At 41.8% G+C, this 16805-nt stretch overlaps 3 protein-coding genes across 3 annotated transcripts in view; all 3 read left to right on the plus strand.

Moving 5' to 3' along the window:
* Window positions 1–4259, plus strand: part of LOC115670479 (F-box/LRR-repeat protein 4) — a 69033-nt gene extending 64774 nt beyond the window's left edge. Inside the window, exon 2 of the mRNA XM_056320680.1 lies at window positions 2207–4259. Within this exon, the coding sequence (XP_056176655.1) occupies window positions 2232–3665 (1434 nt within the window). The 5' untranslated portion in view covers window positions 2207–2231 and the 3' untranslated portion in view covers window positions 3666–4259. The remainder of the gene's footprint in view (window positions 1–2206) is intronic.
* A 3915-nt stretch (window positions 4260–8174) lies between these two features.
* Window positions 8175–9098, plus strand: LOC115670395 (agamous-like MADS-box protein AGL82). Its single transcript, XM_056320607.1, has one exon. It carries the CDS (start codon window positions 8175–8177, stop codon window positions 9096–9098), a length of 924 nt encoding a protein of 307 aa, XP_056176582.1.
* Window positions 9099–14431: 5333 nt separating this feature from the next.
* Window positions 14432–15406, plus strand: LOC115670394 (agamous-like MADS-box protein AGL82). Its single transcript, XM_056320608.1, has one exon. It carries the CDS (start codon window positions 14432–14434, stop codon window positions 15404–15406), a length of 975 nt encoding a protein of 324 aa, XP_056176583.1.
* The last annotated feature ends 1399 nt before the right edge of the window (window positions 15407–16805 follow it).

A 16805-nucleotide genomic window follows, 5' to 3' on the forward strand; every position in this document is an offset into this window, starting at 1 on the left:
CCCAATTCAAAGCTCTTTTAATGAATTCACTTAGTTCAAATCGTGAATTTCAAATCTTCAAAACACATTAAAGTAAGACTCGAGACGCCCTTTTAACATTTTCCTTATTGAAGTAAGATGGGACTTCATAAATATCATCCCCGCGTCGCAACAGTAGAAATCATCTCGAAGTTCCGATGCACACTTTTGGCAAAGCCTGGTGAATCAGCGGTGATTCTTATCGAATTTAATCGCAGATCATGAGATTATGCATAAACACTGATTATTGGATTTTAATTACAGATCAGGCGATCATAGAAAATGCATCTCGACTTTTATATGGTCGTTTTCTGCATCAAAACAGAGTGTGTAGTATAGACGGGTCCTTTTCTCTCCGTAGTTCCTTCTCGTAATTACAGATTCCAAAAACAGTTCCAACCAGGGACCAGAAAAGGTTGGCCAAATATAGAGAAAATTGCAAAACATGAAAAATAGAAATGAAAATAAAATCTTGATGTTGGTTTCTCTTTTTCGGCATTAGAGGTTTGTTCCTTTTTGCATTCTGGCAATTGGAGATTGCTTCCACTCGCTTTGTCGGCGTGTGCATTTAAGGCGGAGCAGAGAAAAACACCGGCCAACTGTCTCCAACCCCCAAGCCCCCTTTATAGTCCAAATTAAGATGAGATAATAACGCAAATAATCCCTAAATTTTAATTAAATGTGTAAAATGATTTTTAAATTTTAATTTGTTCAATGTAATTTTTTAACTTTAACTTAATGTTTAATGTGATCCCTAAATTTTCAATTTGTTCGATGTGGTCCATGAGCTTTTGGTACATGTTCGATGTAATCCCTAAACTATATGAAAAATGTTCAATGTTGTCCATGAGCTTGAATAACGAGTTAGCCTCCGGCTTCTTTGAACGTCTGAGCGGACAATTCGTTGCGAATGTCTGATTTCGATTCGGGTTCATTTAAAGCTTATCGAAAAGATCAATCCTCAATGCATAACTTAAACGAGGAAAATAACACAAACAATCTCTGGACTTTAGTTAAACGTGCAATATGGTTCATGAACTTTTAATCTGTTTAATGTTATCACATTGAATATTTTCATATAGTTCAGGGACTAAATTGAATATAGACCAAAAGTTGAAGGACGACATGAACAAATTAAAAGTTTAAAGACCACATCGAGTTAAAGTTCATGAACCACATTGAATAAATTAAAAGTTCAGGATTCACGTTGAAGTCCAAGGACTATCTGCGTTATTTTCCCAATTAACTTACGCATCAAGGATTCATCTTTCGATGAGCTTTAAATGAAACCCGGATCGAAGTCGGATGTTCCAAGAAGCCGGAACCGTAACCCCATTATTCAATCTTCGTTACGTTAAACAATTAATGTTCTCTCGATATCAAATTTATTGTGTAGCGAGGGATAAGGAAGCGAGCTCTCGCCTCCATTTGAAAGCTCCATCTTACAAAGGGAAGTTAGAAAAAAAAAAGTGAAGCTAAATCAACGAATAAAATTAGAAGAAAAGCGAGCACCAAAGAATAAACATTCCTACCACCGCCCGCAGCGGCTGCGTTGGCTTGCGCTCTTGTCCCCCCACGAAGGGATCGGAGTTCGAACCCCAGCCTAGTCGTTAGGGATTCTTAAGTGTGGCGCCGTGGTGGTGGGTCCTGCGCTAGCGTCACCCCAGGTTTACCCCTCCGGCTGTCGGCCGTGCGGGGGTTTCTGGGTCATCAAAAAAAAAAAAAAAAAGAATAAACATTCCTTTGAATAAAAATAGAGATCAAGAGATGAACGTCCAGGAGCCCACCTAAATGTCAACCAAACCTTCAAGTCAAGACCATCCCCTCCAAAAAAAATAAAATATATATGTTTAATTAATTTCGTGGTGGACATTTTCTTCACTCCATCCATCGCTCACGCGCTCCAAAAGTTCACATTTTTTTTTTCATTTCTTTTCTTTTTCTTTTCTTGGCAATCTCTCTCTCTCTCTCTCTCTCTCCCCTGTCTCCATCTCACCTAATCAATCTCTCTCTCTCTCTCTCTCTCTATATCTCTGCAGGGATCAGAAACAGGGGCGAAGATTCTTGCAGCTTCGATATTCTTTGCTTCAACTCCCCACCGCAGACGAAGCACTACACAATTCAACTGAAGAAGAAGAAGAAGAAGAAGAAGAAGAGGAAGGAAGAAGGAAGGAGAAGAAGGAAGGAGCAGAGGAAACAGAGAGAGGTGGAACATGGACAACGTCTTGTGCGACGAGCTTCTCCAGGAAATCTTCACCCGCCTCTCGCCGTCGTCGTCGCAATCGTCGCCGTCGTCTTCTGCGGTGCCTCTGGTGTCCAAGCGGTGGCTCCGCCTCTACCGCGAGTCCAGGACTGCCCTCTCCCTCCGTCTCGCCCCGAGCGCCGCCCTCATCCCCGCCCTCTCCTCCCTCCTCGCCAACTACCCCGCGGTCTCCTCCCTCTCCCTCGTCCTCTCCTCCGACCCTTCCTCCGGGGCCTTCTCCGACAACCTCCTCCTCTTGCTCTGCTCCCACTGCGCGCGGCTCAGGAGCCTCAAGTTCTTGGCCGGTCCGGTCTCTGTTTTCTCCCTGCTCTCTCTCTCGAGGACCTGCGCCCACATGACCCACCTCACCGTTTCTCTCTCTAGGCCTCTGGTTTTCAGTTGGGTCGTCAGGTTGCCTTCTCTCAAGGAGCTCTCCGTGCTGGTCTCATCTGGGGATTGCGTGGAGGGTGAGTTTCGGGGAAACGGTGATTATGGGGTTCTTGAAAGTGTGGAGCTTGAGGCTGAGTTAGGGCTTGAGAGCCTCTGCTTATCTGGGGTCTCCAGTGAGGACTGGGGAGTTAGTTGGCTGTGGCGGAGCTGCAAGAAGCTGAGGAAATTGCAGTTGAAGGGCTGTGAAGGGATCGGCGATGGAGGGTCTTACGCATCGTTCGGTAGGTGCTTGAAGGGTCTTCAAGAAGTTGAGCTCAGGACTTGTAGGAGCATAGTGGATGGTGTTCTTGTGAAATTGGCCGAGAATTGTGAGTTTCTGAGCTCTCTCTTGCTATACGATGGTGGTAGCAGGGATAGCCTTCTTCATTTCATAAACAACTGCCGGTGCGATCTGCGAAAGCTTGATCTCCGCTTGCCTCTCGACTTGAAGAACGATCATCTCTTTGCTCTGTCTCTGCATTGTAGGAATATGTCGAGTCTCAGGCTTCAAAGCTGTTGCTTGGTCACTGGTGATGGCCTAAAGACTTTTGGAATTGCAATGAATGGTGGGCTCCAAGAATTGGCATTGATAAACTGTGATGTCGTGGAGAGGGAGCCAGGCCTGCTTGCCACATTGGGGCAACACTTGGGGCAACTGAGGAAACTGGACCTGTCTTACAATGAGATGCTGCCTGATAAGGAATTGATTGCAATGCTCGCTTCGTGTTCCCATTTGGTCGATCTGAGGCTGAGAGGGTGCAAAGGGCTCACGGACCCGGCCATCCTTTCGATTTACAGGAGCTGCAAGCTTCTTGAGAGCGTCGACCTCATGCATTGTTGCGGGATCGGAGAGAAGGCCGTGGAGTCGTTGATAACCAACTCTCCTCGGCTGAGGAGGCTGCAGGTCGAAGAAAGCAAGTTATCCGATGCCGCTAAAACACAGGCGTCCCATAAATTCATCGAGGTTGTGGCCTGATCAATCATCGAACCATGTAGGTACTTGTAATTTATGTGTCATTTACTGAAAGTACATGAAAACTAGTACAAAAAAGTCACCACACCAGTTCTCTTTCTGGCTAAGTTGCAATTCATCGTTTCAATAAACAGGAAGCAGTTATTCAACCTGCTAAAATTGATTTCTTGTATTGATGATCGATGTGTAAATAAACAAAGTTATCTTCGTCCTTTCGGATCTCGCCTTTTGCCGCGTTTCGATCACAAAAAGAGCCTAAGGAATGGATTGAAGTGAAGCTTTTCAAAGTTCACAGAGTCTTTCGAATATGAAGAGAGGCTCGCTTTCCTCCCTACAGATGCAAACATAACGAGTTCGATTTCGCGCAGAGCAGAGGTTCTTCTTCATGGTGCAATCACGCAAGAATTCCCTGCGTTCGTATCTCGTCCATTATGTATTGTGTGAATTTTCCTGTTATGGTCAGTGTTGTTTCAAATGAAATCCGCAATCTTGAACGTGCATTAGCGTTGCGATTTGCAGACCCCCTTCCTGTATTTAAAGCTATTGCAGACTGAAAATGAAGCTTTGCGACATAGAATCATGTCGCCATATATCTCCTGGAATAGGCTTCTGCTATCAGGATTTGTCGAGGTCGGAGGATCGAGAATGATGTTCGTACTCCGGCTCCGACTGCCTTCCCTTTTGGTCATCCCAAATGTGAAGAATCATACCCTTTGTACTTCCTTCCTCAAAAAGGAGATCTTTATTTTTGGTAGAGCTAGAGAGAAGAGATACTCGTACTTGGAGTAGCATTTGTTGATGCACGATCCGGTATCGAGGAATTCGTCAAGGCCCCCGCCCTCGAGATGGACCGGCACCAACGAACACGGGTTCGGGTGTCCGGGGTTCGACCCGGATTGGCCCTTCGATGCTTAACTTAGCAAGGGAAGAGCGCGTGTATCCCGAAGTGTAGAACGAAGAAGAAGAAGCTTGTTTGAGCTGCCGAGTCACTATTTATAGGTGAAGGTGATCGGGGCTCGTTGAGGGGTTAGTCGACAAGTAATGATCTAAACGGGACAAGTGGTTGCGTGTCACGACATATGGTGGCCAAAACCGTCCTTAAGAGCCGATAGGCTTTGAGCCTTTTGGATAATGGCTCCCACCCCCGCTTCCTCCAATAGGACAAGTTTAACTTAAAGTCGTCGTTAGAAAGTTACTCTGCACAAGAAGCAAATCTCCTTAAAAACACCCGTCGAACCGGCCGTTGATCCGTCAGGCACCGAGGGAACACAACATCTTTTAATAGGTATATTAACTAATCCCACATTTAATGAAAAGGCATTAATCGCAACCACATAGATTTTTTTCTTTTTCATCCATTTTTTTTTCCGCCATTTAATTAGCATAATGAGGAAGAAGATGCATGGGCCGCTCGAGACAGCCCAAAGTAATCAATCCTTCTCGATCGCAGCTGCTAGGATTCGTTTCTCTTTATGGGCTCGGGTCCTCTCGATTCTTGGCCCGAACCGAATCGTATACCCGGGAAGATGAGATTACTTGCTTATGGATCGTAGGTCACGTATCTTACCGTAACATAATCCGGAGGAAAATCGAAAACCAACTTTTGATGCCGGTAAAGTTCGTGACATTTCGAATCGGATGGAGTAAGGCATGAATCAGAGTGCAAACGGTCAATTTGCCAAAGACTATAGCAACGATATGCAGTTTATATCACCGTGTTGCGTATTATGTATGTTGGACTTGGCTCAAATGGATAAGCCTAGCTAAGTCTAGGAACGATCCAAACTATGTCACACAAGCTCGCCTCTTTTTGGATTACCACATAACTTATTAACACATCATGGGGTCAAAATACCTAACGAGAGTGTTAACAAGCTCGCCCGATAACTAGGTAAGATATATAAGCCCTAAAAAAAAAGTTCTTCAAATATTTCATGGATGGGCAAAAGAATTTCCACTCTATATTAGAGAAGTCCACACTACCCGCAATTTATCTATTTCTCTTACTTTTTTTTACTCATAATCTCATTGCACAAAATATCAATTAGCGCATAATTTGTTGAAATTATGAATAAATGTAATTTTGACAAATTTAACTTCTCTTTTTCTCGTAAAGAAATCTGAACTCTCTCTGTCTCCCTCTCTTGGATTGATTTGCCATGTTGTCCTTTTCCTTTGGCTAATAGATACCTTGTCTTATTAAAGGTTGGGACGAGCATGCACATTCTATATTGAGGGTCCATTTACATTCACTTACTTTGAGAAAGTTGTAACCAATCTAGTTCATAAATGATTATGATAATCACAGTATAGAATTATCTATGACTTGTCCCGATTGCTTTATAAGCGTAGATTTCGACTGATCCATAAAGAAAACAATTTTGTTCTTAATTAGTTATTTCTAATTCACCGGTTAGCAGTTCATTTATTCTCAAACAGATCCATTTCTAGTCGATTATTTGATCAGCTAATCCTTTATATCAAAAATAGGTGAAGAGTCAAATGTTTTGGCGCTTTCTCACGAGAATGTATCAAATCTTTTAAAACGAAGCCTGGTCATGTCTAGCTATAGAGTAACTGTATAAGTGTGGAAGTCGACTCAACTACACATCATTACGGTGAATGTATGTATTCAAAGATCAAATCTAGAACAGACAGTTAATTGTAAATTTACAAAGTTGAGAAAATTTCCATTCTATAAAGATTTGTCGTTTTATGCTTATAATTACCACGTCCGCAAATTCCTGTCAAAATTGGCCAGAAGGACTAAATTGGTACAAAAACAAAAGGTTTAGGACTGAATTGGCATCAATTTAAAAATTTTAGGACTGAATTGATACCAAAAAAAGGTTTAGGACTAAATTGGCACCAATGCAAAAGGTTAGGACTGAATTGGTACCAAAAAAAGGTTTAGGACTAAATTGGCACTAATGCAAAAGGTTTAGGACTTTTTTGGCACTTTTCCCAATTACCCTAAGTAGTGGTAAAACCCATGCGTATGCATCGGATTTTTGGTTAAGCATTACGTTTGGATCAATTATCGACTTTCTTGGAACATTTTAATTAATCAATTAATTAGGTTACAGTTACATGCATCATCCATTATATTTCTCATTATCTCTTACTTAGGCACAAAAAATCCAATAATGAAATTGCATGTCCCTAAAAAGTTACCCGGCTCTTCTTAGCATTTTATCCATTTCAATGTAAACGCATAAAATACATAACGATCGAATGTGAATAGTTAAGATGCATATGGCCAAAAGAAAAGAATAGCTTAGATGATTAATCACATAAAGAAAGAAGAATAGTTCAAGATATAAGGGTCGGTTTATCTGAAAGAAAGCTGTTCTTCGACTTTCCGGCATTAGGATGACGGAAAAAAATAATTGATTCATGAAAAACGTTTTTCATAGGCTGAAAGCAAAAAGTTTAAATCGGAAGAAAACGACTTCCCTTTCGATAAGAGAGAAATCGCATTCCCTAAATTAATGAGCAAATGAAAATTAATTATTTTCCTTGAAATTGATTTCCACAAAAAAAAAATATTTTCTTTTTATCGTAAAATCTTCAGTGAAACAGAAGGCACCATAATTGATATTATGATATTTACAAAAAGCCAAGCACTTTTTGAAGGCATTGCAACGGTGAGGCACCGACTCATGTCTTCACAATCGCCCTAAGCAAACCCTAGCCCTACATACATAATTCAAAACTGAACAAGAGACGGCAGCTAACGTTCCGTTCCTTATGCGATCAAGACAACACTTGCGATCCAATCTCTCTCCGTCTCAGATATTTACTCTTTCCCTCTTCTTGACCGAGCAATCAAATCTCTCTATCTACACTTTCGTCACTTTCCTAAAACAGTCGCTGTACAATCTCTCCCTCTCTCAGATATATATACTCTTCCCTCTTCTTCCCCGAGCATTCAACTCTCTCTCTCTCTCTCTCTCTCTCTCTCTCTCTCTCTCTCTCTCTCTCTCTCTCTTTCTCTCTTTGTCTTCTGGATTTGAATCTTCGTGTTCTTGGTTTCGTGGGTTTTGCCATTCCGCCATTGGCTCTGTGAAGAACTCTCCACCGGGGAGAGAAGAACGTCCGTAGAAGGACGCTCGGGTGGGTGACTTCAACCTTTTTTGACCTTTAACATACTCGATGCCTTCGTTCTTTCTCTATTGCCCTAACCCGTACAATTTGTCAACTTCGGTTTTCTGAAAGTCGAGAGAGATGGGAATTTTCTTGTGTCTCTGCATTGTGTGTGTGTGTGTTGTGGGGGGAGGAGAGCTGATCGAATCAGGAATGTCAGCCTGTAATCTGTCGATGGTTTCTCTCTTGTGCTTATCTATGAAAGTGGGAAAAAGGAATGTTTGTATGTTGTCTTTTCCTTTATTTGCTGGCGATTTTCTGTCCCTTCGATAATTCTCTAATCATAACTTACCATCTATGTTGTTGCAGATTTTACCCACCAAAAAGATAAAAGTAGACTTGAAGAAAAATCAAAGATTTTGAGACATGGGCCGTGGCAAATTGGTTTTAGAGCTTATCCCAAAAGAGAAAGCACGAAGAATCACCTATGAAAAGAGGAAGAAGGGCCTGATGAAGAAAGCCCAAGAGTTCACCACCTTGTGCGGTGTCGATACATGCATGATTATCTATGGCCCTGTGGGGACTGCCGCCGACACCGAGCCCGAGATCTGGCCTGCAAGTCCTGAGAAGGTGAAGGGTATCATCGAGCAGTACAAGAGCGAGGGGGTGGACCTCCGTGCCAAGAGAACGATCGGGTTGCCCGAGTTCTTCGCGAATCGGAAGAGGAAAGTTGATGCCGAGCTCACCAAGGCAAGGCTAGCGAACTGGGAGGCCAAGTACCCAGTCTCGGAGGCGCTGATTGAGGGCCTCTCCGAGGAAGAACTGAGGAGGCTGTTGGGTTCCCTTGGCCACAAGCTCGAGGCGGCCAAGATGAGGCTGGCCATGATGAAGGAAGATGCGATGGAAAGATATGATCGTCACATGCATGATCATGTGTATTATGGCTTGTTTCAGAACCAGATTGTGCCAACCCCAATGAAGCAGCCACCACCTGATGTCAAACCATTACATCTCGACTTACCATATCATATGCAGCAACAACAACACTCCATGTTTGATCCAGACTCTGGCAACTCTTCAATCCCGATGCCTAGCGAGTGGTGGGCACAGAGGACCCAATGTCCGAACCACTGCCTCGGTGGCAATGTCTTGCCTGGGCAGAACTTCCAGATCGCCACCCACCCCAGAGGGGATAATGCACTTGGAGACGTCGGCATACAGCCCCATTCCGGGCAACATGTCCCTGGGGAGTACTCTGAGCATCGGGGCGTGCTACAACGTACCGATGGTCCAGCCAACCGCACCAACCCCGTCGTTCTCGGTGATGCAGGGCGATCCCGACCCAGCTGATGCAGTCTCCTTCGCAGGGCGATAATCAGTTTCGTGATTATCACGAGCCTCCAAGCAAGAAGATTAGAGGGTCTTAGTTACTGCTTTTGATTGTAGCGTTTCCCCTTGGTTGGATTTCAACATGTTGATCTGTCAATCCTTTTAATTGCAGTAAGCTTGTTACTATTTTTTTTTTTTTGTTCGGAAGGTTGTTACTATCAGTTGTTTGATTTTTCCTTTTTTGTTTTTATCTTGGTGGGGCCAGAATAACTTGGTAGTGACCAATAAAATTGATGCATTATTGTCGATAGTTTCTTCAAATTTGCTTCTCTCCTCATTAAACTGATCAGGTGGGTTAGTGAGCAATCTTGTAATATTGTTTTTCTGGGTTTCCAAAAAGATGGGAAAAGCAAAAAAAAAAAAAAAATCAATTTGCATGGTTGCCTTTTAACTACAAGAATCTAGGAGGGTTTGACGAAGAGGTGCTTTGCTGAAAAATCACTAGAGGTGCTATTTTAATATATTACCCTTGCATACTAATCTATAATTTATTTTTTTGTAAGAAACATAAGCATATCGGATCCCGTATGTTCGCATAGGTATAATAAGGTTGAGGGTCTGCAAAAAAAACCATCCAATGGTGATGGTGATTGGCGGTCAGTTTCCTTGTATGCGTAACTATAGCTAAGAATTAGCCAACTAACGAGTCCTTCCGTATATGCGATAGCATTCGAGATCACAAAACCGATGCATACCTTTGGAACCAAGAGCTCGAGCTCGAGACAAAACTTGAGACCATCATAGGGATGCAAGACTGGTCTAGACGGATCTTCCTCCGATGCTCTACAGAATTTCCTAACGCGAATCCTCGCCCGTTGAAACTCAGGCAGCGGGAAAAGAGAGAACGAAATGATGCAGCAATAACAACTATCTTCCTAACACGAATCCTCACCTGTTGAACTATCTTCCCGCACAGTAGGGTGGATACTAGGACCTGCGAAGCTGGACGCTTGTCGATTAGAAGGGAACGAGCAGTTAAAACAATTTAACGGCGAGGATGGTCAGTGTTACCGACCTTCCTTTACACCACTAAAGATGTCGATTTTGGAGAAGAAAGCTTCCCATTAATGTCAGACACAACATGAATGCCCACAAAACAAGCAAGTGTCCCATGTATAATGGCGAAATAAGAGACCCAGGCACAGCAAAACTAGTGACATTCACCTCTAGAAGTAATATCTATCTTCAACTATTTCAACTGGAAAGGTGCAGGACGATAAAACAGCCAAGAACATTCAGAATCTAAATCATCGACCATCCCGAGAAAGGAGAGATAATTTGCACAGAAGGTCGTCCCACGAATCTCGACAGTGCAATGCAACTCATGGGTAGCCTGGCGTGATTTCCCGGACAGAATCTCTGCATCTTGATGGTAAACCTACAAGATGAAAACATAACTGGTAAAAAAACTTGTTTTCCCCTGTAAGTGAAAAATCTATTGGTGTAGATGATGTTGGATGTTTGTTTGTAAAACAAACAAAACAATGCTTTTTTCCTTTATCCCACATAGGAAAGTTTTGGGTAAGTGGCCATTTTATAGCTGTGAGTGTCTTCTTACTCCTTAGAGTGAAGACAATGGGGTGTGTCTTAGTCCACACAATACCGCGTGCGGTGCGCGAATAATTGCGCGGTTTAATTAGCTCTAATCCCTTTATTTTTTATTTTATTTCGTAAGGTTATCTCCTTAATCTTTATTAGTTGAAAGGTTGTTTTTTGTTTATTAAATAATTTTCGAAAGTATGAAAATTCGGAATTTTATTTATATATATTTTTATTTTATTTTATTCCGAATTTTACATGTGTCTTTTCAAGACAACTTTTGGAGATTATACTTGTTTTTCAACCTTTCCGAAGGGTTGCATTTGTTCGTTTGCAACTTCTTCCGAAGGAATATCTTTGTTAGCTTTGCAACCTTTCGTGAAGAGTTGCCTATGAAGACCGATTTCTATATATGTCTTTTGGCAAGAAGGAAAATCATTCAATTTTTCAAGTCTTCTTTCGAAAAACTACGCCATCATTTTCAATTGTTTCCTAAAATTTTTACAACAGATGATAATCAAGATCAAACCTCATGCACATATTTAAAATGCCCTATGAGAAACTGTAACTCTCGGAAGCCATATCTAGTTAGCTATCGCACAGCCCGGCTTTCATTCCTTTCCTGGGGTAATCCGGCCGTTCACTGTTATTTGTTAGGAAAACACTGGAGTTGCTAAGAAAAAACCAACTCCATTCGTGTACTGCTAATTCCTTAGGGCCTTCATCAGTCAATTACATAAAACCCAACCTCCAATGAAAATGGCGGATCGAGCAATTCTTGCGAGAGCAGTCAGGCCCTGGGTGATTGAACATAGGCACAGCAGCACTCAAACCAATGGAAAAATGCATGCATGTGGTTATATATATGTATATAAAGCTTTGGTTTATCCGATCTAATCGAACTGTTTTTCTATGAAATTATGTATAAATTAATGTATTCTACTCACCATTCGCAACACGCGATCGTTCCTTGAGAAAGCGACACTAGCAGCACCTGAAATATACAACCAATGATTAGTCGATTCGGAACCGGCCGTATCGGACAGAACTCAATGTTCTCCTCCTGCATTGCGAGTGTTTTTGGGAGTGTATCGCTAAAACCATCTCAGATGCACACTTGAGGAGCATTGTTTTCTCTATTCCGATTGGCAAATCTTTCAGTAGACTTCAACATCTGCAGCCCAAACCCACGTCGTATTTCTCTATTCTGTCGCATTGTTTCGGTCTTCTCGATTGTTGGTCCGAACCGAATTGTATATCCCGGTAGATGAGATCACTTGCTTATGGATCGTAGATAACGTATCTTACTGTACCATAATCTGGAGGAAATTCAAAACCAACTTTTGATACCGGTACTGTTCGTGAAATTTCGAATTGGATGGACTAAGGTCCGAACCGAAATGCAAACGGTAGATTTGCCAAAGACTTTGCAACTCTGTTGTAATACGCACTTTGTAGTTTGTAGTATGTGACCGATTGATTAGTTTATGCGATATAACGGTTTCCTTATTTGGTGCGCTCGGTCATATGACATAATATCATTTGTCCGATGGACGATTCTCGTCTTGGGTAGGACACCGCGTCGCGTGTTGTGTATTATGGACTTGATCAAGCTAAGTCTACGAACAATTGTAACTATGTCAAACAAGTCAAAACATCTAACGAGAGTGCTAACAAGCTCACCCAATATCTGATTTATAATCCTTAAAAATATTCTCCATGTATTTTGTGGATGGGCAAAAAAAAAACTTTCCACCCAACTAGAAAAGTCCACGCTACCACTAACTTATCTATTTATCCTTTTCTCTTAATTTCTTATTCGTAATCTCATTGCGCAAAATATCAATATAATTTGTTGAAATTTCGAATAAATATAATTTTGACAACTTGACTTCTCTTTTTCTCGGAAAGAAATCTGAACTCTCTATGTCTCGCTCTCGTGGATTGATTTGCCAAGTTGTCCTTCTTCTTTGGCTAATAGATACCTTGTCTTAATAAAATTTGTGATGAGCTTGCACATCCTTTATTGAGGGTCCATTTTACATTCACATACTCTTGGAAAGTTATAACAATTCTAATTCATAAATGATTATGATAATCACGTAATAGAATTATCTGGTGCTTTATAAGTGTAGATTTCGACCGATCCATTAAAAAATCATTTTTATTCTTAATTAATTATTTCTAATTCACCGGCTAGCACTTCTTTCGTTCTCGAACATATCCATTTCTAGTCGATTATTTGATTGACTAATGCTTTATATCGAAAATTGTTACAGATGATTCATCATATGAAGAATAGCTCAAGATATAAGGGTCCGTTTATTTGAAGGAAAATTATTTTTTTGACTTTTCCGATATTTGGATTACGGAAAACTAATCGATCTACAGATATCGTTTTCCATAGACTGAGGTGGCACTCACTAGACTACCACATCAGTGACTTTCGGCCAAAATTGACTGAAAAGACTTCATTAACAAATCGTTAAAAAATTTAGGTCTAAATTGACACAATTGAAAAGTTTAAGACTTTTGACCAAAAAAAAATGTTTAATACTAAATTGGCAAGTTATCAAAATATTTAGGACTAAATTGGCAAAATTGAAAAGTTTAGGACTGAATTAACCGCCGTACAATAGGTTTATGACTTTTTGAACAATTTTCCCAAACAACTAGCTTAGATTGGGAGAAAAAAACTTCCTCTTCTCACAAGAAATAAATACTTTCCAACTACCGAGCAAATGAAAATTAATTATTTTTCTCGAAAATAATTTCCATAAAAAATATCTTCTTTTACTGTAAAGTCTTTAGGGAAAAAAAACGCACCATAATTGAAGTTCATGTTACAAAAAGCCAAGCACTTTTTGAAGGCATTGCGACGCGAGGAAACGACTCGTGTCTTCATATATGCCATTAACAAACCCTAACCCCACATACACATTCAAAACTAAGCAAGAGAGGGCAGCTAACGTTCCGTTCCGTATGCGATCAAGACAACACTTGCGATCCAATCTCTCTCCGTCTCAGATATTTTACTCTTTCCCTCTTCTTGACCGAGCAATCAAATCTCTCTCTCTCTACACTTTCGTCACTTTCCTAAAATAGTCGCTATACAATCTCTCTCTGATATATATACTCTTCCCTCTTCTTCCCCGAGCATTCAAATCTCTCTCTCTCTCTCTCTCTCTCTCTCTCTCTCTCTCTCTCTCTCTCTCTGTCTCTCCCTCTCTCTCCCTTCTGGATTTGAATCTTCGTGTTCTTGGTTTTTGTGGGTTTTGCCGTTCCGCCATTGGCTCTGTGCAGAACTCTCCACCGGGGAGAGAAGAACGTCCGTAGAAGGACGCTCGGGTGGGTGACTTCAACCCTTTTTGGCCTTTAACATGCTCGATGCTTTCGTTCTTTCTCTATTGCCCTAACCTGTACAATTTGTCAACTTCCGTTTTTGGAAAGTCGAGAGAGATGGGAATATTCTCGTGTCTGTGTAATGGCGTGTCTCTGCAATGTGTGTGTTTGTGGGGGGAGGAGAGCTGATCAAATTAGGAATGTCAGCCTATAATCTGTCGATGGTTTCTCTCTTGTGCTTGTCTATGAATATGAGAAAGACGAAAGTTTATATGTTGTCTTTTCCTTTACTTGCTAGTGATTTTCTCTCCCTTTGATAATTCTCTAATCATCATTTACCATCTATGTTGTTGCAGATTTTATCCACCCAAAAGATAAAAGTAGACTTGAAGAAAAATCAAAGATTTTGAGACATGGGTCGTGGCAAATTGGTTTTAGAGCTTATCCCAAAAGAGAAAGCACGAAGAATCACCTATGAAAAGAGGAAGAAGGGCCTGATGAAGAAAGCACAAGAGTTCACGACCTTGTGCGGTGTCAATACATGTATGATTATCTATGGCCCCGCTGGGACTGCCGCCGACACTGAGCCCGAGATCTGGCCTGCAAGTCCCGAGAAGGTGAAGCTCGTCATCGAACAGTACAAGAGCGAGGGGGCAGACCGCCGTGCCAAGAGGACAGTCGGTCTGCCTGAGTTCTTCGTGAATCGGAAGAGGAAAGTTGATGCCGAGCTCACCAAAGCCCGGCTAGCGAACTGGGAGGCCAAGTACCCAGTCTCGGAGGCGCTGATTGAGGGCCTCTCCGAGGAAGAACTGAGGAGGCTGTTGGGTTCCCTCGGCCACAAGCTCGAGGCGGCCAAGACGAGGCTGGCCATGATGAAGGAAGACGCGATGAAAAGATATGATCATCACATACACGATCATGTGTATCATGGCTTGTTTCAGAACCAGATTGTGCCAACCCCAATGAAGCAGCCACCACTTGATGTCAACCCATTACATCTAGACTTACCGTATCATATGCAGCAACAACAACAATCCATGTTTGATCCAGACTCTGTCAACTCTTCAATCCAATGCCCGAAGCACTGCCTCTGTGGCAATGTCTTGCCTGGGCAGAACTTCCAGTTTGCCACCCTGGAGGGGATAATGCACTTGGATACCTCGGCATACAGCCCCATTCCGGGCAACGTGTCTATGGAGAGTACTCCAAGCATTGGGGAGTGCTACAACGTACTGATGGTCCAGCCAGCCCCGCCGTTCTCGGTGATGCAGGGCGATCTTATCCTGACCCAGCTGATGCAGTCTCCCTCAAAGGGCAATAATCAGTTTCATGATTATCACACAAGCCTCCGAGCAAGAAGATCAGAGTGTCTTAGTTACTGCTTTTGATTGTAGCCTTTCCCCTTGGTTGGATTTCAACATGTTGATATGCCAATCCTTTTAATTTCAGTAAGCTTGTTACTTTTTTTTTTTTTTTGGTCGGAAGGTTGTTACGTCGTCTGATTTTTATTTGTTTTTTGGTGGGGCTAGAATAACTTGGTAGTGACCAGAGAGATTGATGCATTATTATCTCAATAGTTTCTTCAAATTTGTTTCTCTCCTCATTAAATTGATCAGATGGGTTAGTGAGCAATCTTTTAACTTTGTTTTTCTGGATTTCCAAAAAGCTGGGAGAAGAAAAAAATATTCAAATTTGCATGGTTGCCTTTTAACTACAAGAATCCAGGAGGATTTGAGGAAGATGTGCTTTGCTGATAAATCTAGAGGTGCTGTTTTAATATATTACCCTTGTATACCAATCTATAATTTTTTTTTTTTTTTAAGAAACATAAGCATATCAGATCCTGCATGTTCGCATAGGTATAGTAAAGTTGAGGGTCATCTGAAAAACCATAACTGGTGATGGTGATTGATGGCCAGTTTCCTTGCACGCGCAACTATAGCCAAGAACTAGCCAAACGAATGAATCCATCAGTTATATGCGATAGCGTTCGAGATCGCAGAACCAACATATACCTTTGAGAGCAATACCTCCTAAACCAAGAGCTCGAGACTAAACTCGAGACCATCGTATGGATGTAAGACTGGCCTAAACGGATCTTCCTGCAATGCTCTACAGAATTTCCTAATGCGAATCCTCACCTGTTGAACTATCTTCCCACGCAGTGGGGCTAATACTAGAGCTTGCGAAGCTATGACGCTTGTCAATTAGAAGGGAATGAGTAGTTAAAACAATTAAACGGCAAGGATGGTCAGTGTTACCGACCTTTGCGCCACTAAAGACAGCAATTTTGAAGAAGAAAGCTTCCCATTAATGCAGACACAACATGAATGCCCACAAAACCAGCAAGTGTCCCATGTATAATGGCAAAATAAGAGACCCAGGCACTGAAAACCATTGACATTCACCTCTAACAGTAATCTCCATCTCCTACTATGCCAAGAACATTCAGGATCCAAATCATTGGCCATCCCGAGAAAGGAGAGACAATTTGCACAGAAGGCCGTCCCACGAACCTCGACAGCACCGTGCAACTGATGAGTAGTATAATGATAGAGAAACAGAGGTAAGCCTGGCGTAATTTGTCAAATCTCTGCATCTTGCATCTTGACGGTAAACCCTCGAGATGAAAGCATAACCGGCAGGAAAAACTTGTTTTCTCATGTCAGTGAAAAATCTGGTTGTGTAGATGAGATTATCTAGTTCAAACTTCGTGCACATACTTTAAATTGCCCTACAAGAAACTGTAACTTTCAGAAGCCACATCAAGTTAGCTATCGCGCAGCC

This window comes from Syzygium oleosum, unplaced genomic scaffold (assembly GCF_021117445.2).
Source record: "Syzygium oleosum isolate NSW1041296 unplaced genomic scaffold, Sole_v2.1 Sole_v2.20, whole genome shotgun sequence".
Classification (NCBI taxonomy): Eukaryota; Viridiplantae; Streptophyta; class Magnoliopsida; order Myrtales; family Myrtaceae; genus Syzygium; species Syzygium oleosum.